Below are 27,277 nucleotides of genomic sequence, written 5' to 3'. Positions count from 1 at the left end.
AATATATTTCATTAAAGACATGCAGAGATAAGCTATAATGATATTATGTGATCAGCAGGACATGGCAAACGAAACAAGTTAACATTTCTAAACACATTCATTTGAATCAGCTGGAAAGAGGAGAAAAACATATTCCAATATTTGATTCAAGACAACTTTCCCAGATTTTATTATATAAATGTATCTTATGTTTGTGTTTAAGAAAGAAAAGTTCACATCTACTGATCTTCTGCATTTTATGTTTCACTGTTTAAAAGTAGGTGCTGAACAGGCTTCCAAAAAACTCAAAATTAATGAACGTGCAATCGTTGATTCAATAAAAACATGTTTTTTTTACTTTCAGTATTCAACAACGATTAGTGTTAAGTTAAACCAAAATATATCTCTTTAGGAGTGGATGGTATAGGAAGCTTAATTTATTGCCTATGAAATGTACAAATGTCCACCAAAAATTAACAAGTTAAGGGCATTTAAAAAACTAAATGTTACCAACCAAAATGTAAACTATACCTACAGTGCACTGAGGTGGTATGCTAGAAGAACATTTCTGATGCTTACTTTGTGTGTAGTATAACATCTACTTACTGAAAACATTAAGACGATAAGAATTAGAGCTTTGTATTGCAGGATATGTAATACTGTTCATTTGTAACCACTTTTTAATCTTCTAGCATTACACCGGTTAAAATGGCCTATTTGATAATAATAAGGCTTGTATCAGTAAGTGGCTATGTTAGTGGTTTCTTTTACCGGAATACCACACTTACATTTACTTGTTCTGTTGAGTATAATTGGCAAACAATGACATTTGATTGTGTAATTTGTGGAATAATAAAGTGCCTAATCATCTGGATAAACTAAGTCATATTTGGTTGCTCCACTACTGAAAATGATGAAATATCTTTTAGCTTATTGCCAAGAAAAAATCATCCATTTACAGAAATCCAATTGAGCCTAAAAATAAGCCTGGTTTTGTTTTGGAGATTGGTGCTAAGGACCTACAGAATACTTTTTTAGGTGAATGTGGAATCTTCCTGAGAGATCGGGAATGCCAATATTCCTTAAAACAATTCGATTTATAGTGTTTCCAAAAGTCACTATTAATCACAAATGTCCAGATTTGTGACACGACTGTAGACAAATTATATAGATGCAGATCTTGGAGGGTGAGCCATCCCCATTCCTTGGGAAATTTTAGGACCCTTATGAAGATGTGAGGTTTTTTATTCCTCGTATAAAACTCAAAAATATTTATTCGATGCTGCTAAAAATGGGGTCTCTAGTGGCAGTGGTTTGCACCCTGTCCAAGATGGGACCCTCACTCTAGTCAGAGTAAGGGAGTCACACACCTAAGGTAACCCCTGCTTATCCTCTTGATAGCTTGGCACTAGCAGTCAGGCGTATCTCAGAGGCAATGTGTAAAGTATTTCTACACACACACACACACACACACACACACACACACAGTAACACAGTGAAAACACCATAAAAGCACTCAACACCAGTATTTATCTGAGGAAAACAAGACCGAAACAACAACATTTCAAAAATACACAAGTAAAGATGCACATTTTCAAAGACTAAATCTTAGTGTAGTGCTTAGAAACACAATAGCTCCAACTGGGACTATCACGGCGTCCTGACGGAGTCGGTACCAACAGTCCAACACCACTTGTGAGGGAGTGCTGGCTGGTCACGGAGTCACACGGACCCAGGTACAGTAACTTGGAAAACGATGAGGAAACAAAAACGTTGCATGGAGTCAGGGTGGTGAGGTACTAGGCAGGGGATATAAGGCGTTGGTTTCTTTTGGTTGCATGGGAGGTGATGCGGCATTGGTGGTGAGGCGTAGGTTCTTTACCACTGCAGGGGAGGTGATGCAGCATGGTGGTGGGGTGTTGGTTCCTCATGACCCGGCGGGGTCGATGAATCCAGCAGGTCAAGGTGTGAGTCATCGACTTTGCGGTGTCGCGATCACACCACGGGGCCACAGTTGCGGAGTAAAAGTCGGAGTCAGGTGTGCCAGACTTGGGGGACATGGCACTCAGAAGTCACGCTGTGGCAGGACTTCAGAGGCGTTACGGCGGCATCTGATCTGTGTCACAGATCGCGGTCGTTGCACTCAGCAGAGACCATGGCTTCGGTGCAGGCAGAGGCAGGGGTTTGGAGAGCGGTGCCGGTTCCGAAGTCGTTCTGGAGTGGATGTGCTTAGTTTCTTCTTTGTTGCACCAGAGCTCACTTCCATGGTCCCGGGAACTGGACTTGGCACCATTTGGCAAGTCAGGACCCTCAGGAAGAGTGCCCAGGTGTTGGTAGGTGAAGCTTTTGATGGCCCTGAGACTTCTTTACAGGAGGCATGCTCAGTTCAAGCCCTTGGAGAACATTGGAAAGCAAGATGTAGAAATCAAAGTCCAGTCCTTTCACTCCTAGGACAGAAGCAGCAAGCAGCAGGCTAGCACAGCAAAGCAACAGGCAGAGTGGCAGTCCCTCCTACAGCATCCAGCTCTTCTTCCTGGCAGAATTTCCTCAGTCCAGAAGGATTCCAATTTTGTGGGGTCAGTGGTCCATTTCTGTCTTTGAAACACGAAAAATTCAAAGAGAAGTATTTGTAGTACATAAGTCCCTGCCTTTCATGCCCAGGGCCCAAACACACTCCAGGGGATTGGAGACTGTTTTGTATAAGGACAGACACGGCCCTATTCAGGTGCAAGTGTCTGCACCTTCCTCCACTCTATCTCAGGAAGACCCATCAGAAAATGCAGGTCAAACCTCAGCTCCCTTTGTGTGACTGTATAGAGTGGATACACAAACAGCCCAACTGTCATCCTGACCCACACGTGTTTTCAAAGCCAGGCTGAGGCACCGAATGGTTAAGCAAGAAAATTCCCACTTTCTAAAAGTGCCATTTTAAAACTTAAGAACCAATTTCAAAAGATGAACATTGTGAGTTCAGAGACCCCAAACTCCGACCTCTATCCAATGTGAAATTACACTTACAATATATTTCAAGGCAATCCCCATGTTACTCTATGGGAGAGATAGTCCTTGCAATAGTATTTCACTATCTGGACATGTAAAGCACACCAGTAGATGTCCTACCTTCTAAATACACTGCACCCTGCCCACAGGGCTGGCTTGGACCTAACTTAGGGGTAACTTACACGTAGTAAAAGGGAAGGTTTGGGCCTGGCAAGTGTGTACACTTGTCAGGTCGAAATGGCAGTTTAAAACTGCACACACAGACACTGAAGTGGCAGGTCTGAGACATGTTTACAAGGCAACTCATGTGGGTTCTACAATCAGTGCTGCAGGCCCGCTGGTAGCATTTGATATACAGGCCCTGGGCACACATGGTGCACTATACTAATAAATCAAATATGTCAATCACCAATACCATTCAGACAGAGAGATCTTGCACTTTAGCACTGGTCAGCAGTGGTAAGGTGCCCAGAGTCCTAAAGCCAGCAAAAACAGGTAAAAGAAATTAGGAAGAAAAGAGCAAAAAGTTTGGGGATAACCCTTCAAAAAAGGGCCAGGTCCAATAGATGCTATGAAAAGGTTATAGATAAAAATAAAGGAAGGTCCTTTAGCATAACAAAAAAAGGAAGTATTGACATTTTAATTAAAGAAATTCGGTCAGCGATAGACATTATGAGCCTTATTACGACCTTGACGGAGGTATTTCCCCATCACAAATGAGGTGGATAGCCCGTCCGCTGAATTATGATCCCATTATATTCAATGAGGATCGTAATATGACAGATGGGATATCTGTCACATTTGTGATGGAGGAAACTCCTCCGTCAAGGTCGCAATAAGGCCCTTAGTAATTTTGGAATGAACTTTTGACCATGGTACTCAAAGGAGCATTGGTATTCTTATACAAGGCATTTAAATCTTTCAAAAACTGAACCCCTAAATATCGCTAGGGCTTGCTTTGTAATTAATGCATGATGTGGGTGGTTATAGTTCAGGGGGTGAAATAAATAACAACACCTCAGGGTTCTCCTCATTTATCCTCTAACCCCCTAATTTAGTGTGCAGCTTACTTGCAGTTGTTGAAATTGTTATCTAAGTTGAAAAATCAATTACCTTTTAGACTTCTAAATTGAAGAATTTACCACTTAACACTATCTTCAATACCGTTCATGCTCCATCTAATAAATTACAGTTGTCGCAAAAAACTATGTTAAATTGACTAACGATTTGTTTTGCATAAGTATAACAAAACCATGCATTTTATTTTAATAGTTTGGTATAGGAAAGAAGGTGGGAATTGAGGTTGAAACAAAGTTTAGCTTCAAAAGTGAGAGGTGAAGGAAGAGAAACCTTAATTGATACATGCACCTGATATAAATACTCCACCCTGACAGAATACTAATGTAGTAAAGCTTAGTCCTTTCAATAATCTTGCTTCCAACTCCATGTTGTACAAGAATGTTTATTGGTAGTATTCTTGGTTACAGGAAAGTCATCTCAGCCATCTGCAATAGCTCAGGGCCAATACTCGACTGTCATCACACACCAACATAACCCTGAATACACAGCATTCCACAGCGTAGTGATGTAATCCATGCCACTAATACTAAATGCAAAACAGACTTACCACATAACTCCCTCTCTTATACAAAAATGCAAATGATCAATTAAATACACAATACCAAGTAACAGAAATAGAAAGAGGATTCAACTACATATTTCCAGAACAAAATTTTTTATTAATATATTACATAGTAAACATTGTGTACAAAACATTTTATCCCCTCCATAATCCTTCAAATATTTAGGTGTTTTATACATTATCAAGCTCTTTCTTACTTCCCCATCTCTCTCCACCAACACCGGTACACTTTAATAACCTTTCCCACCAGAACTCTGTTAAGATTTCACATTCGATGGTCAGTGGTTTTCACTGCATTTTTGAATAGTTTGATATTTGGATGTGCTCATAGAATTCAAAGTTTCTCCCTGGCAACTCTATCCTTATCCAGTCCCCATCTTGCACTAGGGTAGGCTTTACTCTTTTCCTCTTGTCATACCATGTTTTCCTTTTGTGCAGCTTCCTAAGTTCCCTTCTTTGATCTGTCCCTCACTGCCATCACGCAAGCACTTTTCATTGACCCACAATGGTATCACTATTAGGTCCTCTCCTTCTAAAAAGCTCAAAAGGAGATATCTCTGTTATAGTATGAACAGTGATGCGGTAAGCATCTACTTGTTCAACACTTCTTTCTTCCAGTTCATCACACCTTCTTTTGCCATCCGGATCATTTCTTTCAATACCTTGTTAAAACATTCTACAACACCATTGCTCTCCGGGTGGTACAGCACACACGTTCTTTGTTTAGTGCCCTTTCCTTCTAGAAATTCCTCCATCTCTTTTGAAACCAACTGAACCCCATTATCAGTATGCAGCACGCTCGGGGCGCCTTCCACGCCAATCAGTTCCTTGGGGAAAGCTGTCACATGTTTGGTTTCTATTCCCTGTGTGAATGTTATCTCTGGCCACAGTGAAAACAGATCAGTTAGCACTATCACAAACATGGCATCAGCACTGGAATGAATAGTCCCCAATATGTCTAGAGCAACTTCATGCCATGGTTCATCTGGAGGCTTCCTCAGTACCATTGGTTGTACTCTGGGTTTCCAACTTTTGTCATTTGTCATACATTGAATAAATAATGGTGGAGTGGGAGAGGTGGTTTTCTGGCCCTGGGAACAATCGATATGAGCAAGAGGCCATGCTTCTTTAATGGTGGCAAGCAACCAACTAACCTTAAAACAGGAAACTTTTAGGAACTCAGGTGAACTGGTGAATAGAATGCACGACTTAGTCTCACATCTAACACATATTCGCCAAATCAGATCATGGTAAAACATTCTGAGCTGGTTGCTTCCCTGAAAGCTTTATTTACTAGAAATTCCAAAGGAAGCAAACAGTCGAAAGCAGGCAAACATAACAAATGGTTTGACAACAAATGTAGAATGACCAAGCGTAAACTTCTAGAAGCATTAAGACAAAAGGACAGACAATTATAATCTTGGCAAGGTGCGAGTATCCTGTTGCCATAAAGACTAGTAAGGCACAGTGGGAGGAGGCCACATGGCAGGACTTGTTAACAGCAGCTAAGGAAAATAACCTTAAGCGGTTTTGGTCTTTGGTCTCTCAAAATGGGAAAAATGAGAGTTCCAGACCCGATTGTCACAAATTTCTGCTGACAACTCTCCATTTTACCGAACTTTATAAACAGGAGTCCGCTCCCCCAACTGGCATAGAGAGTTTACGGACAGGAGTCCGCTCCCCCAACTGGCATAGAGAGTTTACGGACAGGTGCAATCACCCTGTTCACCATGAGAGAAACTGAGACAGCCATCATTGCTCAAAAACCGGGAAAGGCGCCTGGGCTAGACAGGGTACTGTCTGACCTGTTAAAATCTGACTTAACACCTTGGGGCCCCTACATAAACAGTGTGTCAAATGTCATTTTGGCCAGTAGCAATTTCCCCCATTCCTGGAAAGATGCAATAATTGTACCCACCTTTAAAAAAAAGGGGACAAGTCAGTCCCGGGCAGTTATAGACCGATTAGTCTGCTAGACAACTTGCAGAAAATATTCTCCCACCAAGTCCTGGGTAGGCTCAGGGATTGGATAGAGGAAAATTATGCCTTAAGTCATTTTCAGGCGGGCTTTAGGCAGAAGCTAAGCACAGTGGACCGACCAGGCCTTCTGGTTTCTCACAATCAAGTGGAAAACTGTGAATCTGGACACTGGGAGATTGTTTATTGCCTTTGTATATCTCAAGTCCATCTTCAACTTAGTCCCCCGTCACAAACGATGGGGGATCCTGGGTAAAATTGGAGTTCCTGGGCCCATGTAAAGATTGATCCAGGAATTGTATTCCAAGAGTTTTGCCAGAATAAGGTGGGAAACGGATGAGGAACTAACGGAAGAGATTCCTACACAGAAAGGCGTTAGACAGGGCTGTGTGGTGGCCCCCACACTCTTTTTACTTTTCATAAATGCCTGTATTCCTTACTTATATGATGGCGATAACGATGCCCCCAAATTGGGTGGGGAAAAGACACTGTGTTTATTGTTTGCTGACAACACGTGACTATTATCGCAAACTGCCTCTGGATTATCTAGGCTTTTGGGGAAATTCTTGGGGTTTTGTAGAGATTATGGCTTACAAATAAATAGTACAAAACCAGATAAATCTCTTTCGCGACACAAAGCATAGAGTGAAGAAAACCATATTGTTAGATGGTGAGATTGTCGAACGAATATCAGATTTTGACTATTTGGGAGTCCGATTAGAGAATTCTCATCAATGGACAGCTCAGCTGTCGAGGTGTATAATGTCCCTAAAACAAAAGGCACGGGCCATTTTGAGATTTGCTGGCAGATCCCCCGGTTTCTCCATTACACTAGCAATAGAAATATACAAACGTCAAGCAAGAGGGGGAGTCTTTTATGGTGCAGAGTTATGGGGCCATGACAAATTGCATAACATAGAAAGAGCAGAGAATTTCTTCCTAAAGGCCCTTTTAAAGATCCCCTCGAGCTCACCAATGCTGCCTATCCAAATGGACTTGAATCTGCATTCTGTTGCAGACATAGCTGCCTTGAGGCCACTACAGTACTGGATCAGGATCTGGCCTACAGATACTTTAGATCCATATAGGATTTGGCTAGGAGCGCTTCTAGGTGCCCCTCAAGTTGAAAAAACTGTGTGGTGTAGTTACGTAAAAGTCGTTTTTTTAAACTTGGGTTGGGCTCTTACTGGTTAGATCCCTTGCACTTTCCAAAGAATGTCCTACAGAATCTGAAGAATGTATATTGGGCGAGTGTGCAAATGGCAAAATTAGCATTAGCCCCATCTAGCAGTATGACGGACAGCTTTTTATCAGTCAAGTGTCATTATGAATTTGAGCATTATTTAGATATTATTTCTCAACCTTTAGCATGTGCACCTTATATTAGACATAGAATTGGATCTTTACTGGTACCTGATCTTACTTCTAAATATAAGCAAACTGTCAGTCCAACAGACTCTTGCCCGTTGGGAAGCAAGACCAAAGAAAATATCACCCACGTCCTATTCCATTGCCCTGCGTACAACAAGCAGAGGGCCTGCTGGAGTAGATCTCTCTGCAATACTCTGGGCATTAGAGATCGACACTTGGCCCTTAGGATCTGTTGGGCAAGTACTCATGGGACTGTGGTCTGTGCTGTGCAAAGTTTTTAGTAGTGATATAAGCACATTAGAACAAGATCCTTAAGTATCAACTCATAACTTCTACCAGATGTCCCAAATTGTGTTTTTGATAAATAGCCATTCTAATTTATCCTAACTATTCTTGTATATACTTACATTTCAGTACGTATTATATTATCACGTAAAGTGGGAGAGCCCATGTCATCTATTTTAACTTTGGATGACTTTTAATCTGTTCTTAAATCTACCTTTTATGATTCTTTGAATCGAAAAAAGACGATGATGATTGCAATGACAATAATTTTATCTCTTTGTGAAAAGAATCCAACGTTTTTTTCTATCTCAGCCAAGCAACCCTGCACAGACTACGTTGAATTTGTGGCTCAAGCTGTGAAACCTTGTAATCGACTCCCTAAGTTATCTGCTAAAGCCCTTGCTGCTTTCCACTTCAGTACTGTACTTGGCACAACCCCTCAAACAAATTACTTTGTTTTGCTCAAATTTATACGTCTCAACTAACACTTTAGATATATGTGTAAGGTGTTTTGAGGTCTATCTGCTCAAACCGTATGTTTTTGGTCCTGGTCATGGTGGAATCTTTCACTGTAAGGATTTTATTATTCTTTTTTAATCTGTTTTTATAATGAATTGTTTTTTTTTATGGTTTGTACATGTTGTGCTTTTATGGCACTTGTTGCCGAAATAAAGTTTATTTGACTATTTGAATACATTCTCTAATAGCTCTTTCCCTCTCCATGTCTGTCCGTGGCCACCAGTAAGCAATCCTCAACCATTCTTTTATCTTAGAGATACCTTGGTGTCCTTCAAGAGCTAATTCTTTTTAAGGAGTGTCTTATTGACACTAGAGGAACTAATCTTCTTCATCTGTACAATAGCCTATGTTTCTCTGCTAGTTCCTCTCTCACATTCCAAAATTTTTGACAACCCCTTCTTCGTTCTCCTTCTTGTTCCATCCTGTTTTTAACATTGTACATACTCCCTACAATTATCTATCTGTATCCTAAGCTTCTCCTCACTCCTTTTAAGAAACTATATTGCCTTCAACAACACACAATGCTTAATTTTCTCTAACTACTTCATCCGCTAGATCTTCTCCCTCCTCATCTTCATCATTACTGACCAAGCGTGATAATGTGTCTGCCACAAAATTCTTAACTCCCAGGATATAATCCACTACAAAATCATATTCTTGTAAAGCTACAATCTGCTTGGTAATTTTAGTAGACACTTCATCAGTACCTTTCTTCAGAAATATTGATCTCAATGGTTTGTGATCCGTCATTACTCTAAACTAGGCTCCCCACAGAAATGTGTGCGTCTTTCTGACTGCCCCAAATATCGGCATGGCTTCCCTTTTTATGACAGAGTACCTCAACTCCGGTCCTTTAAGGCTCAGAGAAGCAAACATAATTTTCCTAGAATTGCTCCTTCTCCTTGATCTAGCACTGCACCCAATCCTTTCATACTAGCATCTGTGATTAATGTAGATTTCATGGTGGGATCAAAGTTATGTAACTTTGGGGCAGACACTAAGGGGGTCATTCTGACCCTGGCGGTCATGGACCGCCAGGGCCAATGACCGCGGAAGCACCGCCAACAGGCTGGCGGTGCTTCTGGGGCCATTCTGACCGCGGCGGTAAAGCCGCCAGGGAATCCTCCACGGCCATGGGGATTCCGACCCCCTTCCCGCCATCCTGTTTCTGGCGGTTTTCACCGCCAGAAACAGGATGGCGGGAACGGGTGTCGTGGGGCCCCTGGGGGCCCCTGCAGTGCCCATGCCAATGGCATGGGCACTGCAGGGGCCCCCTAACAGGGCCCCATTAAGATTTTCAGTGTCTGCTTGGCAGACACTAAAAATCGCGACGGGTGCAACTGCACCCGTCGCACAACAGCAACTCCGCCAGCTCCATTCGGAGCCGGCTTCATCGTTGCTGGTGCTTTCCCGCTGGGCGGGCGGGTGGCCTTTTGGCGGTCGCCCGCCAGCACAGCGGGAAAGTCAGAATGACCGCCGCGGTCTTTTGACCGCGGTACGGTCTTCTGGCGGTTCCCGCCAGGCGGGCGGCTTCCGCCGCCCGCGGGGGTCAGAATGATCCCCTAATTCTCCTTTTTATATTTTTGAATTCTTCCTCACACTCTTGGTTCCATAAGAATTCTATACCCTTCTTGAGCAGACTTCTCTTATTAACCCACTTAATGGAGAAGTTTGGGATAAATTTACAGTCATGTTCTTCCATTCCCAAGCATCTCAACATCTCTTCTTTATTTTGAGGTGAACTTAATTTATCAATCACACCTACCGACCTCGCTTTAGGTGTTATTCCATTGTGAGAAATTTTGTGCCCCAAATACGCTATGCGACTCTGTATGAACTTAAACTTTTGTCCTGTTATAGTTAGTTTGCAGCTTGTAGTCTCTTTAACACTTTTCTTACCCTGGCATCATGCTCACACACATGCGATCCACTAATAAGTACATCATCTTGGTACACTCTGATGCCTTTGGTTCCCTTTAGTACATGTTCCATTACTCTTTGAAAAACCGAGGATGCTGACACTAACCCAAAAGGCATCCTTTTGTATCTATAAGTTCCAAATGGAGTTATGAAAGCAATGAGATCTTTAGAATTGTCTTCCAATTAAATTTGATGGTATGCGGATAATAAGTTGGTAGTTGAGAACACACTGGCTCCTTACAAAGATATAAGTGTGTCAGTGATATTGGGAATTGGATATCTTTCAACTACAACCCCTTTATTTAATTCTCTCAAATCTATGCATAATCTCACCTCTCCACTGCTGTTACTTGCTAGTGCAACCAGGGCCAACCACTCAGTCCCTTCTTTCTCTTCAATCACATCTTCTTTCACCAATTAATCTAGGTCAGCCTTCATATCTAACCACACCACAAATGGAAAATTGCATACCTTACAGCACATAGGTCATACACCTTCCTTTCGTTTGATGGTGTGGGTATAACCCTTTAAACATCCTACATCTGTTCTAAACACCAAAGGAAATTATTTCATCACTTCTCCTGCAAAATCAACATGCTCACTGACCTCCTGACTTATTACTTGAACAATATCTTTAAAAATGATAGGGGGATCATTGTTAGGCTCCAAAATCATGCCAAGATCTTGTTGGTGAAACCAACTTAATATACTGTCTACTTTTTCTGAAACATAGATTTTTCCTGATGCAAACCCCCTGTGATATTCTACCTTCCCCCTGTAATAGCCTGTAAGTTTAATGGGCTCTGCACTGTATGCTAATAGTTTAATGTCAGGTTTCAACAGTTTAATTTTCCTGGCAACTTGCTTTTAAACAAATGTCCTACATTCCACAGTTATTTTTGCCTCAGAGTCAAATGAAACATTAATTTTTCTTCTTTCAACCAAGATCTCGTCTATGGGACATTCCCTTTTCCTCTTTCTATTTGAAGATTAATTTGGCCATACTCAAAATCAGAATTTTTTTCCTCTACATCGACTTCATTATTCTCCTCTTTCCCTTTACACTTTTTGTTACTGCACTTGCTCTGAAAGTGACCTTTACTGCCACAAAATCTGCACACAGTGTTAACTGTGGGGCAATCTCTGAAATAGGCTAAATGTGACTTGCTCCCACAACTGTAACATTTCTTCTGTTCTTTAAAATTCTGATTACTTATTTTCTTCTCATTGAGACCCTGCTTTAATTTTATTGCATTTACTTCCTGGGCAGACTCTTTCTTAATACCATCCACACATTTCATTGAGTGCTCAATATTTTTAGCTATATTTATCACTTCATCTGCTCATCCTTTTGCCAAAGATCATCTCTCACTTTCTCAATGCTACATCTGAGCATAAATTGATCTCGGAAATGCTCTTCAACTCCATCTTTAAACTTACAGGATGATGCCAGTTTCCTTAAGTCTGTGACATAACTTTCCACAGATTCTCCATTTCTTTGTGTTCTCTTGTCAAAGTGATATCTTTAAAGTATTGTGCTAATTGTCGCTAAGTAATGATTGTCTAAATTTTTTATACAAAGTTCATAATCATCTAAATGTTCTGGCTCACTCACACTGAGTACAGGAAAGTGGTTGAACACATCTTGGCCTTCGCACCCTAGACAATGCAATAAAAAGGCAGACTTGTATTCAGCAGTCATCGTGGCCCCACAAACTTTAGCATAACTTTCTAAAACCGTTTTCCATTTAACCCACTTTATGTCAGGTTCACCTGATGTAGACAGGAAGAAAGGTAATGCAGTAATATTCTGAATGGTTTGAAAGTTCATAATTTCTTACGTGACAATTCAGACTATGATGTGTCACATTATACAATATACCCTGCGTAAAGTTACCCTGCAGAAATCAACCAGAGCATAACGTAGAATTTGATGGAGTGTAAAACAAAGAAACACACTTCAGCTTGAAATATTTGTGACCAAGTTACGACTGAGAGCACATCTTGAAAATGTCATAAATATCTTTGATGCTCACACTCTGAAACATTAAAATGCATGTGTCAAACAAATATTATACCAGAACAGTAAGAATATTTAGGTGTGCCTATCACAGTAGATCATTACCTTTGTTGCAGACAGGCTATAATCACTTCAAGCTTTCCTGTCGCCGTGTATGCAATTAAGTGATCTTCAGTAATTAATCTGTATCTAATACTGCAGGTCGAATGGGATGTACTTTGTAGAAGTGCTTGTCACAGTTATAATACATTTTGTTTGCTAATTAGCCAAGTGTGCTGCTGTTCAGGGTTGCCACAAAATCACCAAATAAGTGTGCATAAAACCAAAAGGAAAAGGGTTCAAAATTACCTGTGCACGTTGATTTTTTTAAAACATGTTCCATTAAGTTACACACGATGTTGAGATGATGTTCTTCGTGAAGAATTTCTGATAAAATACTCTTGGCATTTCTTCCATCTCTTCCTCGTCGCGAGTGTAGTAAAGCGTAGTCTTTCCAATAATCATGCTTCCAACTCTGTGTTGTACAAGAGGGTTTATTGGTAGTATCATAGGTTACAGGAAAATTATCTCAGCCATCTGCATTAGCTTATGACCAGTACTTGACTGTCATCACACACCAACAGAATTCTCATTCCACAGAATTCAGCAGCATAGTGAGGTAATCCATGCCACTAACACTGAATTCAAGACAGGCTTACCACAACTAAGTCAACTCTCAACACATTGAAGAAACTTAATCTATTATATCTTTGGCCTTTCATGGATTCGTATGCAAAGGGACATGGCAGATGTGAGCATACAGCATATATTTACTTAAACAATTAAAATTATTCAGTCACATTTAAAAATAAAAATAAACCGCTTGTGATGTGATGAAAGTCCTCGGGAATAATTGCCTAAATATATTTCCTGCATTCTGTGTTTTGTCTACCCAGTATTCTCAAATCATAATAACCCATGGATTATTTTACTACACAATATCATGGTTTGATGGGCTTGAAGAACACACACAGTATCTCCACCATACTGAGGTGGTGGTAGCAGATAAAAAGGCAAATATCTACTCAGTTTCTCAATAAAGCTTGTGCAGTTGCCAATACTGTGACCTCTTACATTCCAATGATTGTGTATTTTTTGGCTATGAATGTAGTCTTCATGGACACCAGTTGCAACATCATTGGTCTCCTCCACAGTGACTCATACTTTCCCGCACAAAATGATGATTCTGTTCACAAGGTAAAGGCTATTCAAACCCCCCTCCTCTTGCAGCATTACGCTGGTCTTGTTTCAGAATACCAACTACTTCCAGGCTAGAGCTTTACTACAAATAAAAGCCCAACCAGATCTTCTTTTATCTCTGCCTGTATATATTGTTTCTCTGCACAGGATATCAAAGTTGTGTGGTGTCCAAATCCACATCCTGATAGCCATCTGTGTCTTCCCTCTCTGTATTGAACTGAGAGTTTTCTGGTGTGGCTGTCTTAGAATACACTTCCTTCTGACCACTTAGTGCCTATCCCTCCCCTCTGTAGAAAATCCTGTGAAGGTGGACTGTGCACTACATTGGAGAGAGTTATGATTTTTGAAGATAAACACTTTTGCATTGACTTTGGGTTCTCAGTAGTTCCTTCTGGACTAGGTAAGAACAGGCCATCTAGAGCCAGATCCTTGTATTTTATTTTGGAGCCTTCAAGGATGCAAACATGCCTTGGACACTGGAACTGCTTTGCTGTTGTACCCTGTTTTGTAAGATGAGTTGCTGTCTTACCCATGGAGAAAAAAAGACATTATGACATGGAGAACAAAAAACAAAACCTAACTCACCTGCATGCTAGTAAATGAGTGAAGAGGAGCCATTCCATTCTGGCAGCCCAGCTGGCTGTGACTATATAGAAACTCATCTTTTTTACCAAACCCTTGTGATAGTGTGTCAATGCCCAGTTCCGGTTGCCAGAATTCCTGAACATTTTGAACCATCACTTTTCAACAAGTGTTCCAAAGACCTTGAATTTTCATTGTCCATTTATATCATAACTATAAATCCCAGTTACCCATGTAAAAATAGGCTAGCGCGAGAAAATGCCCCTTTTGTGTGGTCCCCTATAGTTTGTGCTAGATTTTATTGCTGTTTTATTAGATGCTGCACATTGGGACACTGCTGTCCAGTGCATGTGCTTCAACCTCTAAAACATGTTGAAATTAGGTACACTCTTAATAGCCATATTTAACTTACCTGTAACTTCCTATTAAATACTAAGGATACCCAGGGCTTGTAAGTTAAATGTCACTAGTGAACTTCAGCACACATTGTGCTAGCACTAGAGTGACAGTGCAAAGCATGGATGCAGGCATACTACTGCAGCGTGTTTGCAGTTTTAAAGCTGCCATTCTGGCATGTCAATTAACCGCTTTTGACAGGCATAATAGCCCCTTTTAAATATTAGTGAGTTACCCTTAAATACGACTTAGTGCCCAAAAAGGCAGGGTGCATAGTATTTGAAAGTAGGAAATGTTAGGTTTAATGTAAATGTTGTCCTTACAGTGACAAGACCCCAAAAGCTATTTTCACTGTAGCAGGGTTGATTGTTCTATAAGGAAGAATTTGGACATAAAATTGTGTTTAGGAAACAGCTACAAAGATGATTATTAGACTTTTTAAAACATTTATTACAAGCCCAATTCAATGGTAAAGTCAGATTTGTACTAAATAGTTTGCAAAAGTTACTTTTAAAAAGTCATCTTTTACCTTCCTAACGCCTCAGATGCCCATCTGTATGAGCTTCCAACTGTCAGGAGCTGAATGCCCCCTTAAGATGTGAGGATGCTCCCAGAGCTGAAACAAAGGTCTGGAGTGTGAGGAGGTCTTCTGTTCCTCTGGCAATATGAACACCTGGGCAGTGGCCAGGAACATAATTAACTTAAAAGGGGTCTACCCTGTCTCGGGCAGATGTAGCTGACACCTAGGCACGCTCCCTCCTTTATCTCTCTAGTCAGCCAGGCACTATTCCTGGTGAGAGGAGCTCCCCCCAGAACCACTTTTGAGTGACCACAGAAGACATTGTGCTCATTTTACTTAGCCACACCTTTAGGATGGACACAGGAGTTCTGCCCAGAGGAAGAAATGCTCTTCCATTTTGGACTTAGTTAGAGAATGGCACTTGTGGGATTGTTTGCAGTAGGGCAAATAGGAACCACTGTAAAAGTGGGTAAGGTTACCCCTGGAATGTTTTCCTTCTTGGTTAGGGAAGGGCCAGGAGTTACAACCAGCCTACAGGCTAGTGCCAGTCAGAAAATGTGACACCCCTGGGGACCCTCTTCAGAACACTACTGGACAACAAAAGAAGGATTGCACCTGCACTTGACCGGAAAGGCTAGACTTGCTCTCACATGTTCCCAGGATAAAGAAGTGGACACCAAGGGTACGTTGGCTGACCTGTTAAGCTGCAGGAAACAACAAGATCCTAGAAGCTCTTTTTCCTGAAGAGCCCACTGACCAGTTCCTACTGGACCTGGCCTGGATCCTGTTGATGGCTTCTGTTGGTGGAGGTGTTGACCTCCCAGTGCTGTTCATGAGGTTCTGGGACCATTGCTTGTGTCAAACTGACTCATCTTAACATCCTCATGCCCTGGAACTTTGAAGCATTTTGGCTCTAAAGACCTCCCGAGGCCCAGGACAAACCTGCTAAGTCAATCCATCGAAGGAGCATTGCCAGTGGGCCAAAGATTCAGGCTGCTACCACTTTTTTGAAGCAGCAAATCTATTTTATTAGGATGATACAGAGATTCTGTCTTGCCTCTTGGAGCTATGTTTGGCTACAGCTTTCAGCCTTGTCCCACTAGGGGAATCCGGGCTCCACAAAAGTTACTAAGGACCTGATTTAGATCTTGGCACAGGGGAATATTCTGTCACAAATGTAATGGATCTCCCGTCCGCCGTATTACAATTCCATTATATCCTATGGAGATTGTAATACGACGGATGGGAAATCTGTCACGTTTGTGATAGAATATTCCACCTGCCGAGATATAAATCAGGCCCTAGGTCTGAAAATAGAAATCTGGATGGGCGAAGGCACTAAAAGTATCCAGCCTGCGAGGAACCTTCCTTGGGTGTGAATATTGAATTTCTTCTATTCTGAGTTTCCAGCCTAAAGTCAACGACTTTACAGGGACCTCGTCTGACTGCTATCTGGCCTCATTTAGTTCTTTCAGCCACAGCCTACTGCCTTGTCCCGCTGACAATTTTAGACTTCAATGTCAGAGACTAATTTAGAACTTAAACTTCCAACTAGGACAAACCTTGTTTCTGTATCTGACTTGCGTTCCATTGTGATCAGCCTTAAATCATGCCTAGTTCCAGGTCAAGCACAACCAGATACCATTTGGGGCTATTTTCATTCAAAACTTTAAAAATTCATATCTCTGGTTCCTCTTATTAGATTATTTTCATTTTGGTGTCATTGTGTTTATTAATTAGTCTCTATTTTCCATAAATTGGAGTGGGGTTTATATTGTGTTGTGTTTTTGATTTTTTAACTGTTTTGGTACGCCAAAATGCTTTACAAATTTTCTTACGTTAAGCCTTTCTGCTCTGTGCTATAGCTACTAGAGAATAAACCCAGGTTTAAATTACTGAAACCTTTCCAGGACCTCACAAGAATAGTGTCCTTATTGCTTGTGATAGACTACCATTCACTCCAACTAATAATCCACTTTCTCACAGCTAGTGTGTGCCTTAGTCCCTATAGGTGTCTCCATCAATTCAAACACTGGACTGCCACCAGCAGTTAAAAAAAATATTGTCATAAAGTTTGATACCTCCTGGGGCCCTACAATGCATGCTAACCCATTTCTAACACAGGGAGTGTCATGTTTGAACCTTGACTTTGGACATAGATTAAGATGTATCTGTTCTCACTTTGAATTGTCTGCTGTTCCCTGTCATCTCTGTTTACAGGACACTGGGGCTTTGACTTTGGACCTGTTATTTGACACTCTAACACCAATCTGCTTCTGTGTGTGGGAATACCAGTTGCCTTCCAGATACAATACTTTTATATTTTTAAAACATTTTCGTGTTTTGCGACATTTACGGCAAAATCTCAGCTCTTGACAAACAAACCCAGAGTCATTCCTTCTAGCACCAAAGCCTGCTGATATTATAGTAAAAGGGACAGGCCATCATTCGGACATTGATTCCTTACTAGTACCTTGGTCCCATTGACAGCACTTATGAACAAAGACTTAGTAAAAGGACTGACACACAAATGGTTTTGAGGACCATCATGAACTCACAACCTTTTTTTTCATAAGAGAACATTGTTCATATAGGTCCACTTTTGTACCTCATTACAACTTAAGCATTGTATCTGTCACTAAGAAGGTGATAGGACTATCTCTGATGTTTTCATTCTTCATTTGTTTACTGGTATACTGTTTGTTTTTGGATGTAAAATACTTTGGACTCTAAATGAAGTAGTTGTGCCTGGATACAGCTCTATACCTTGGCCAAACCCTCATAACTCAGACTTTACTGCTTAATCATACTACTGTTGCAAGAGTCAAGAGTCCTTGGCACCCAGAGAGGAGTGCAATAGCACTCAAATGTTTGGGACACCATGGTTGCTTTTGAAATCTTTGATAGAGGCTGGCAGCCCACAAAAGGTGGGTGCTGGCCTGAGCCCCTGTAGTGCTGCCCTGCAAATACAAAATCAAAGCTGTTGACTTCAGAGATTTACCTCACAGGGCATGAATCATCCATAACACATTGTATAAATCTTCTTTTTAAATATTTGCTTAACTGTCACTAGTAAACTAGCTACTAATTCAGAGTTATGTAATCATCTTCGATACATTTAACATAATCGAATTACAAGAAAAACAGTCTAATCAGTAGTGAGAGACTTGACATTAACAATTGTAATCTCTATGAAGATAAATAGTCAGGTGATTGAAGGGCTTTAGAACTGAGCATTAGTTGGGAATGTGATAAATAGGAAATCTGTAGAGCATAACATTGTTGCCCGCATCTTAGATAATTGTCATTGCTCTTGGGGAAACAGACGGTCATGTACAGAAGACTGCCCCCAACTTGTGATAGCTGTGTTGCTCCGAAATGCCTGGCAAATGGACAAAGAAGCATGTTTACTTTAGTGGCTCAGTGGTTGATGCATCCACTCAGGGATATCTGTTTTACTGTGTGGTCACGCTGGTGAGTCTGGTCAGCCTTTCATCTTTCTGAGGTCTACGTAATGAATGCTATTGAATTGGGTAGGAGCAAACATCCATTATCTGTCAGTAGTGCCAAGAGGCCTCCTTTGGGCTGGGGTGAATGTTCGAGGTGAACATGCATTGTACTGATATAAATGCTATGTTATTCCCAGCTGATTATCCAGCTCCAGATGCTGACACAGAAGAACTTGTAAGACACAACTCCATGTGGGAAAGCCTGGTCTAGTGCTTTACTGAATACTGGCTCCTGGCAGATGAGGAGCTGCCTGCAGAGCTATGGGCATTGTTGGGTTTATTTGGCTGATCGTCTCTACAGTGTCACCTCAAATACTGGTCACAGACGTTCATCATCACTGACTTACCTGGTATCACCTGGTAAACCTGCAAACTGGGCAGTGAAGTTTTCTTCTTCATCCTCAGCCTTAGGGTTGTGTTCTGTTGACTGCTTCTGGTCATCCTGATTATGGAGCGGATTAAATTATTTCAGTAGCCCAAAGTTAATTAGCTATTACTGATTTAACTTTCAACTGAACTCTACCATTAATCCCATGTTCCTATTCCTAACAAGTGATTTTATGGGGTCAGTGTTTCTACCCAGTATGTTTAGATTTTGCTAGGTATATCAGGCTTCAAAAAAATCATAGAAATGTTATCAGACCTGCAATTTTACTGACTTGAATAATCTAATCAACCTAATTGTACTGCAGCCGACATATAAATCAATGCTTAAAGCACAGCTTTGCTGTGCACAGCTGCAGCTACTAAAATAAGTGTTAATCCTGAATAGCTTTAAATACACGCTTGTCTTCAGCCACTCTGGGTCCTCATGCACATCAATCACATCTAACCTTGTGCTTAAAGAATTAAAAACAAAGCAGTAATTTGTAATGTAAAAAAATGAGCGCAAAACAGATACCACTTTAGTGACCGAATTGCACAGTTTGAAACCAAAAAAAACTGGGATCAATCCCAAATTTGCTGCTTGAACAAATTGTGTGATCTTAGGCAAATATTTTACTTTACCAAGCCTCCTTTTTCTTTCTTATCATGTGTGAGAGCACCTTTAAATACCTGAGTTCAGGACGTGTGCAGTACAAAAACCTTTTGTATTTATACCTATGGTGTCTGGTTTTTGGTTTCAACCGATCATCACTGTTAAGCATCCTTAGGGCTTTGTGCACTTTACCACTACAAACCAGTGCTAAGGTGCTTGTGCCCACTCCTAAAACCTGGTAAAAGTGGCTTGCACCTGATTGCCATGATTCATTTATGTATAAGTCCCAATTAAAGTTGTAAACCATATACAAAGAGTCAGTAAATTAAACACTACTAATGGACCTGCAGCACTCATTGTACCACCCACTTAAGTAGTACCTTAAAACACGTTTCAGACCTGCCACTGCAGTCTGCCAATTCGAACTAGCAAAATTAGTTTTAGGCTTGGCCAAAGGTTTAATTTTTAAAACATACAAGTCACTCGTAAGGTAGACCCTAAACAGCCTATATAGGTCAGGGTACATTGTACTTAAAAAGGGAGACATATACTTTCAAGTTTTACATGTCCAGTTAGTGAAATATTCCCTAATTTGTGTTTCACTACTGTGAGGCCTGCCTCTCCTATAGGATAACATTGGGTTACCTTATTACATTTATTAAGTGATAATGTTTGGGAACAGTTAGAAATGTCATGTTTGGTGTCTAAGGGATTGTAATTTAAAATCCCCTTTAACAATAAAGTCAGATTTTAAGTCACAGTTCTGAAAATTACACTTTTAGAAAGTTGGCATTGTTTTGTCCTAACTATTTGGTGCCTGTGGCCTCTTTCCTGGGTCACATGACTAGGTGTAGTTGGCCTTTGTGTATTCTTCCCAGACAGTGGGGGGGCTAGGTGTTGACAAAATGGGAGGGACGGAGCGGTGCACAACCCCACTTGTACTTCAAAGTAGCTGCCTCAGCCCACACACACAGAACTTCATATTAGCCTTTTGTGCCACAGACATCCTAGGGCAAGGGCAGGGAGGAAGGAAATTCTAGTCAGTTCTCTTCGGGGGGCTCCAACCATCTTGAATCCACATCTGCACCCAGGCTTAGTGAGTCCTGACCATCAAAGTGGTGCCTCTGCAGTCCCGGAAAGTGTTCCTCAATGTGCCTAGATAGCTCAGATAGTAAATTTTTTGTGGTTTATCCTGAAATATTTTTAAACTGAATCCGGACCAGAGTTCCCTGTCCAGTTAGATAATATCTAAGAACTCCCCCAAGAGAGCCCCACTTGAGCTCAAGTCCACCCTGGTAGTATTATCTTACCAGGGTGGGACGAGGTGGCCGATGATGGAGCATGTCACATTATATGAGTGAGGCCACCGCCTCCAAATCTTTGGGATGTCTAGGGACTCCCGAATAGGAAGGTTACCAGTATAGACTCCTAACAGAAGAGGTCTAGGGTAATGGTTTTGGAGTACAACACATCATGGGGGTTATTACAACTTTGGAGGAGGTGTTAATCCGTCCCAAAAGTGACGGTAAAGTGACGGTAAAGTGACGGATATACCACCAGCCGTATTACGAGTCCATCATATTCTATGGAACTCATATTACGGCTGGCGGTATATCCGTCACATTTGGGACGGATTAACACCTCCTCCAAAGTTGTAATAACCCCCCATGTGTTGTTGCTGTTAAACTGAGGCCAGCGTGGTACTTCGTTAAGCCTCACTATTCTCCCTTTGTGTTTAATATTTGTTTTGATGCTTGACATTGAGTCAAACAAGAAACTCCTTGAATTCTTTGCTATTGAAAGGCAGGCCATTGTCCAATTTGAGAATAGCGGGGATGCCCCACACTGCAAAGATGTCATCAAATCGCTCTGACTTTATCATGAGTTGTCGATGATCAGTCTTCCACCAAGGGAAAACATGAGTGTTCATCAATGACTACTATGAGATGATGTCTGTTAGACTTTTCATCCTTGGCATGGTCTCCCTTAACTTTTTGCCTCTATTTCCCAGGTTGTTGATGTGTGCTGGACTCTTATTTTGCTGTTTTTGTTACTCTGGGCACTTTACCACTGCTAACCAGTGCTAAACTGCAGGTGCTCCTTTACAAAATGTGTATGTAATTGGTTTATCCATGATTGGCATTCACTGTAACAAAGTCACAAATAAACCTTGAGCTGTAACTGACCATGGCTAAGAGGTTTCATCATGTCGGGGGCAGGTAGATGACAGTGCTTGCACCTTATCCAGGTCAGGAGTCATTTCCCTATCAGAAAATACGTGGCCAAAGAAATTTTTTTTTTTTTTTAAACTCGCACTTTGGTGCATTGAGAGTGAGACCTGCATCAGCAAGCAATTAGTACACATGTGTAAGAGCCTTGACCTGCTCCATTTGTGTTGCCCCAAATACCAGTATGTCCTCATTGTAATTGAAAGCATGCGTAATAGGTTGACAGTTAATATGGGCCTAGGTTTAATGATTATATTAATTTATGTCCTACTTTTTCCGAACCCTCAAACTGCCTCTGGATTAAACGTGTCCTCCCTTTGTAGTGTTGGAGAGTAAATTGCATAAAGGGAGTAACTTAGTTATCCAAGTAAAGTATATGAGTACCTGAGGTACGTGGACAAAAGTGGTAAATGACAGGACCGAACATAGTAACTTGCCCAGTAATGACTGATTGCACCAGAACCCAGAGAAAAGACTTCACAGAGAAATATGGGTCAACTCCTAGAACAGTCTTAAAATGCGTATCTAATACTTGTTAAAATGATTGCAGTTGCTTGAAATTGCTCAAACTTTTTTTGTTTTGTTTTTAGATTACGAATATCGTTCAAGTGGATGGTAAGAGCTTTTTCTGGCTACTTAGCTACTGACCAGCTACTGCTTTTGTGGGATAGAATCCTAGGCTACAACTCTTTGGAAATCCTTGCAGGTACTGAAAGTTATGTGTGCTGTGTCTTACTAATATCATTGCTCTAAAGTTTATGCCAGCTGATTACTGATATTTGAGAATGATCATTTACATGGTACGGGTTTTAAAATCGGATTTCTAATGGATTCTGTTCACCTTTTAAATTGGGGTGAGCCAAAACATCTCAGCCAAGATGCCACCACAAAAAGATTATAACAAGGGTGTGTTTTAGCTCTTCTCCTCTTACGTCTTCACATCGTGTAGCTTGTTGCTGTCACTGACCATCAGAAAATGCATAACTCAAAACAATGGGATCCCATCAAATCTCATCTTTTCCTTATGCTGATGGTATTGTGCTATTTAGCAAGACTCCCATGGGTCTCCAAAGATTCATAGCATTTTAATCCAGTTAAACTCACACTAAAGAAAGGGAGATTATCTGGAAAAAACACAACAGTAGTCCTCTTCAAAAGGAAAATAAAGAAAACAGGCTTTTGATATCCAAATAAAATTAAAATACACAGAATTTGCATACAGATATCTTGCCATTCTATTTGACAATTGTGCCAGCTTTGCTGAACATTTGTCACTGATGACAACCAAAGGTTCATATTTAAATAATTATTGAAGAAATTGTGGGGGCAATCATTGGAAACTATTTTGATAGTCATATAATGTAAAGTTCCCCTGGCACTGATAAATGGAACTGAGGCCGCAATGGGAAATGATGCAGCATTTCTGAAAGTTATCACTTTCAAAGACAGGTATTCGTTCTGCCTCAAAACGCTTTACAAGCACAAGTATAACTTGAATTTGGTCTAGCACGTTAACCTTTGGTGCACCAAGCCGCCTGTTTAAAATTATGTTACAGGCACACGGTGCCTCCTTTGAAACATTCAGTAATTTGATATGGACAGAAATTCTTTTAAACAGCTTTAAAAATCGTTGAACTACATGAACCCTGGGAGAACAGTCAAGTTTACGGGCTTTCAAGAGAGTTGTAAATAAATCCTTAAAAACGTCATTTCTAGTGCAGGATAAAATGGATTTATGTAAACGATCACATGGGTAGACTTTTATTAATGACAGTGTCCTAAACATGTGGCAATCTTATCTGCACAAACGTCTCCCAGTACTTCTTAAATAAAAAATCTATTTTATACAGATTTTGGAAGATTCCCTTGTAGTGATTCAAATCCCCATTGGATGGGACCAGATTCCAACGTCAAGTGCATGTTCAGCAGCTGTAGGCAAGAAACAATACTGCATATACTCTGCACTTGTCCACCTCTTACAGAGGATGGCAAAAGACTACTTCATGCTCCACTCAATCATTTCAAGTGTTGGGCACTTTAATACAAAGTTTGTATGGAGACTACACCTTTGTTAATTAAAAGGCATTGTGTGTTTTATGATATTTGTAGATTAGGACATGAAAATAGCAAGGCAACTGAATACTGAAACGCCAACAGAAGCCCGCTCAGTGCGAAACCTTAAACAGTAGCTATTCAAAAAAAAATGCTAGTATTTTTATTCTCAAATCACATGTGTTAGCTACATTTTAAGGAAAAGGGAGACCAGATTAATTATTTTAGCATATTTTATTAGGGTGCACTAACAACAATTGGTAAATCGTAAAATATGTGTATGTTTCTCTTTTGGAGCCAGTTGAGCAAGAAAATCCTTTACCTGGTGTTGGAAATGGCCTTTCTGCAGGGTCCCCACCAAACATTTTGCCTTCCTCCTTCTCTTTTTCTGAACTTATCTCTTTTTCTGAACTTATTTTTGCTGGCTTTAGGACTCTGCGCACTTTAACACTGCTAATCAGTACTAAAGTGCATATGCTCTCTCCTTAAAACATGGTGACATTGGCCCGTACCCAATTGGCTTATTTAATTTTCTTGTAAGTCCCAAGTCAAGTGTACTACACGTGCCCAGGGCCTGTAAATAAAATGCTACTAGTGGGGTGCAGCACTGGTTGTGCCACCCACATAAGTAGCCCCCTAACCATGTCTCAGGCCTGCCTCTGCAGTGCCTGTGTGTGCAGTTTCACTACCATTTCGACTTGGCATTTAAAAATAATTGGCAAGCTTTAAACTCCCCTTTTTCTAACTATAAGTCATCCCTAAGGTAGGCCCTAGGTAGCCCATAGGGCAGGGTGCTATGTAGGTAAAAGACAGGACATGAACATCTGTTCTATATGTCCTGGTAGTGTAAAATTCCTAACTTCGTATTTACACTGCTGTGAGGCCTGCTCCTTTCATAGGATAACATTAGGGCTACCCTCATATACTGTTTGAGTGGTAGACCCTGATATGAGAGGAGTAGCCAGGTCATATTTACTATGGCCAGGATGGTGATACAAAATCCTGCTTAACGGTGAAGTTGGATTTTATATTACTATTTTAGAAATGCTACTTTTAGAAAGTGAGCATTTTTCTACACTTAAATCCTTCTGTGCCTTCAAACCAACGTCTGGCTAGGTTTGTTTGACAGCTCCCTTGTGCATTCACTCAGACAACCCCAAGCACAGGATGCTCAGACACACTTGCATACATCTGCATATTGAATGGGTCTTCCTGGGCTGGGAGGGCCTGACACTCACATGTCAAAGGGCAGTAGCCTGCCCTCACACAAAGTACTGCCACACCTCCTACTGGGACCCTGGCAGACAGGTTGGAACTGAAAGGGAACCTTGTGCACTTCTAAGCCACTCTTTGAAGTCTCCCCCACTTCAAAGGCACATTTTGGTGCTTAAGCAGGGTCTCTGACCGTACCTACACAGACACTTCTGAGGTAGACTTTTCACCTTCATCAGACACTTCCTGGAGAAAAGAACCTGAACCAGAATCTGCAGCCTGCCCAGAAGAACTGCCTGGCTGCCCAAAGGACTCACCTGACTGCTTTCTGTGAAGGACTGCTGCCTTGCTGTTGCCCTGCTGCCTTGCTGCTCTCTGGCTGTGGTGAAAAGTGCTCTCTACGGGCTTGGATAGAGCTTGTCCCCTGTTCCCTGAAGTCTCAGGACCAAAAAGACTTCATCTCTACAAGAAGGACTCCTTGTGTGGACAAATTTGGCGCACAGCCTGCCAGAAAGAATACACAGCCTGCGCCGCTGTGAAAAAGTCACCGCACGAAAACCGGAACGACGCAGCCTGACTTCGCAATGAGAAGATCGACGCAGCAGCAACATAGCAACCAGAAATCCAACGCACGGTCCACTGGATTAACGCACGGCCCATTGGATTTACGCACAGCCAAACCGAAATGACGCAGCCCGACTTCCAGAGAGGAATCGACGCAGCGGCTGCAGTGCAGTAGAAATTTCCATGCTACGCCCAGCGGATCGACTCAGGCCCTGCGGCTTCATCCTTTAAGTGCCAGAAATCCATGCAGCGTCCCCGTGGTGTCTGAAAACCCCGCAACCCGAAGAGAATCCAAGACGAAGCGCCGGAAATCGACACAAAGTCTTGCCTGCATGAAAACGAAACAACGCATCACCGTGTGAGGCCGGAAAATTAACGCACACCTCCCTGTTTTCCACACATCTCCTCCTCTGCAGTTGTTTGCAAAGATTTTGAACACAACCCATGTACTTTGTACTTGAAAGAGACATTTATTGCTTTTAAGAGACTAAAGACCCTTTATATCATTTTTAAAGTGATATTTTCAACATATACTTATTGCATCCAAATTGTTTTGACCTGCATCTTCTCAAATAAATATTAGATATTTTTCTAAACACTGTGTGGTGTATTTTTGTGGTACTATACTGTGTTGTTGCATGATTTATTGAACAAATACTTTACACATTGCCTTCTAAGTTAAGCCTGACTGCTCAGTGCCAGGCTACCAGAGGGTGGGCACAGGATAATTTGGATTGTGTGTGACTTACCCTGACTAGAGTGAGGGTTTTGGATTGGACAGGGGCTAACCTGACTGCCAACCAAAGACCCCATTTCTAACACCTGGTATCTATGTAATTTTGACATAGCCTTTATTTTATGCCTTATGGGTACCTCTAAATGGAAATTGTTAAGTTCATGGTACTAGCAACATTTATAATCTTTGCATGATTCATTGGTATTTTTCCTGGAAAAGTCAAACATCTGCATTACAAAACATAGGTCTGTTAGATTTATTGGTTGGAAAGTTGAATATGAATGGTAAATAATGTGATTATTTGCTGATATTTGTTCAACTTTTTAAAGTACATATGTAATATTTGTAGACGTTTTTATTGTATTGATTTTAATAAACCTTATAATAAAGAATGTAATTCCTCACAAAAGGTAACAATAACATGAGCAGACTCCACTACATTCTAAAAATGTTTCTTCATTATGACAACCTCGGAATGAGGCTATGCTTTACTAACGCAGTTCAGTAAATGTGCAGTTGTACAGCATGAGGTTGTATGGCTGCAGTA

General features: G+C 41.1%; 1 protein-coding gene across 1 annotated transcript in view; it reads left to right on the top strand.

Annotated features, from left to right (window-relative positions):
* The window catches only part of TBC1D19 (TBC1 domain family member 19), a 921,320-nt gene that overhangs the window by 855,209 nt on the left and 38,834 nt on the right, over window positions 1-27,277 (top strand). The window contains exon 19 of the mRNA XM_069202139.1: window positions 22,757-22,872. Coding sequence (XP_069058240.1) covers window positions 22,757-22,872 — 116 coding nt within the window. The remainder of the gene's footprint in view (window positions 1-22,756; window positions 22,873-27,277) is intronic.

This window comes from Pleurodeles waltl, chromosome 1_2 (assembly GCF_031143425.1).
Source record: "Pleurodeles waltl isolate 20211129_DDA chromosome 1_2, aPleWal1.hap1.20221129, whole genome shotgun sequence".
Classification (NCBI taxonomy): Eukaryota; Metazoa; Chordata; class Amphibia; order Caudata; family Salamandridae; genus Pleurodeles; species Pleurodeles waltl.
Note: the sequence above shows the minus strand (reverse complement) of the source record. Positions and strands in the feature narration are given on the sequence as shown.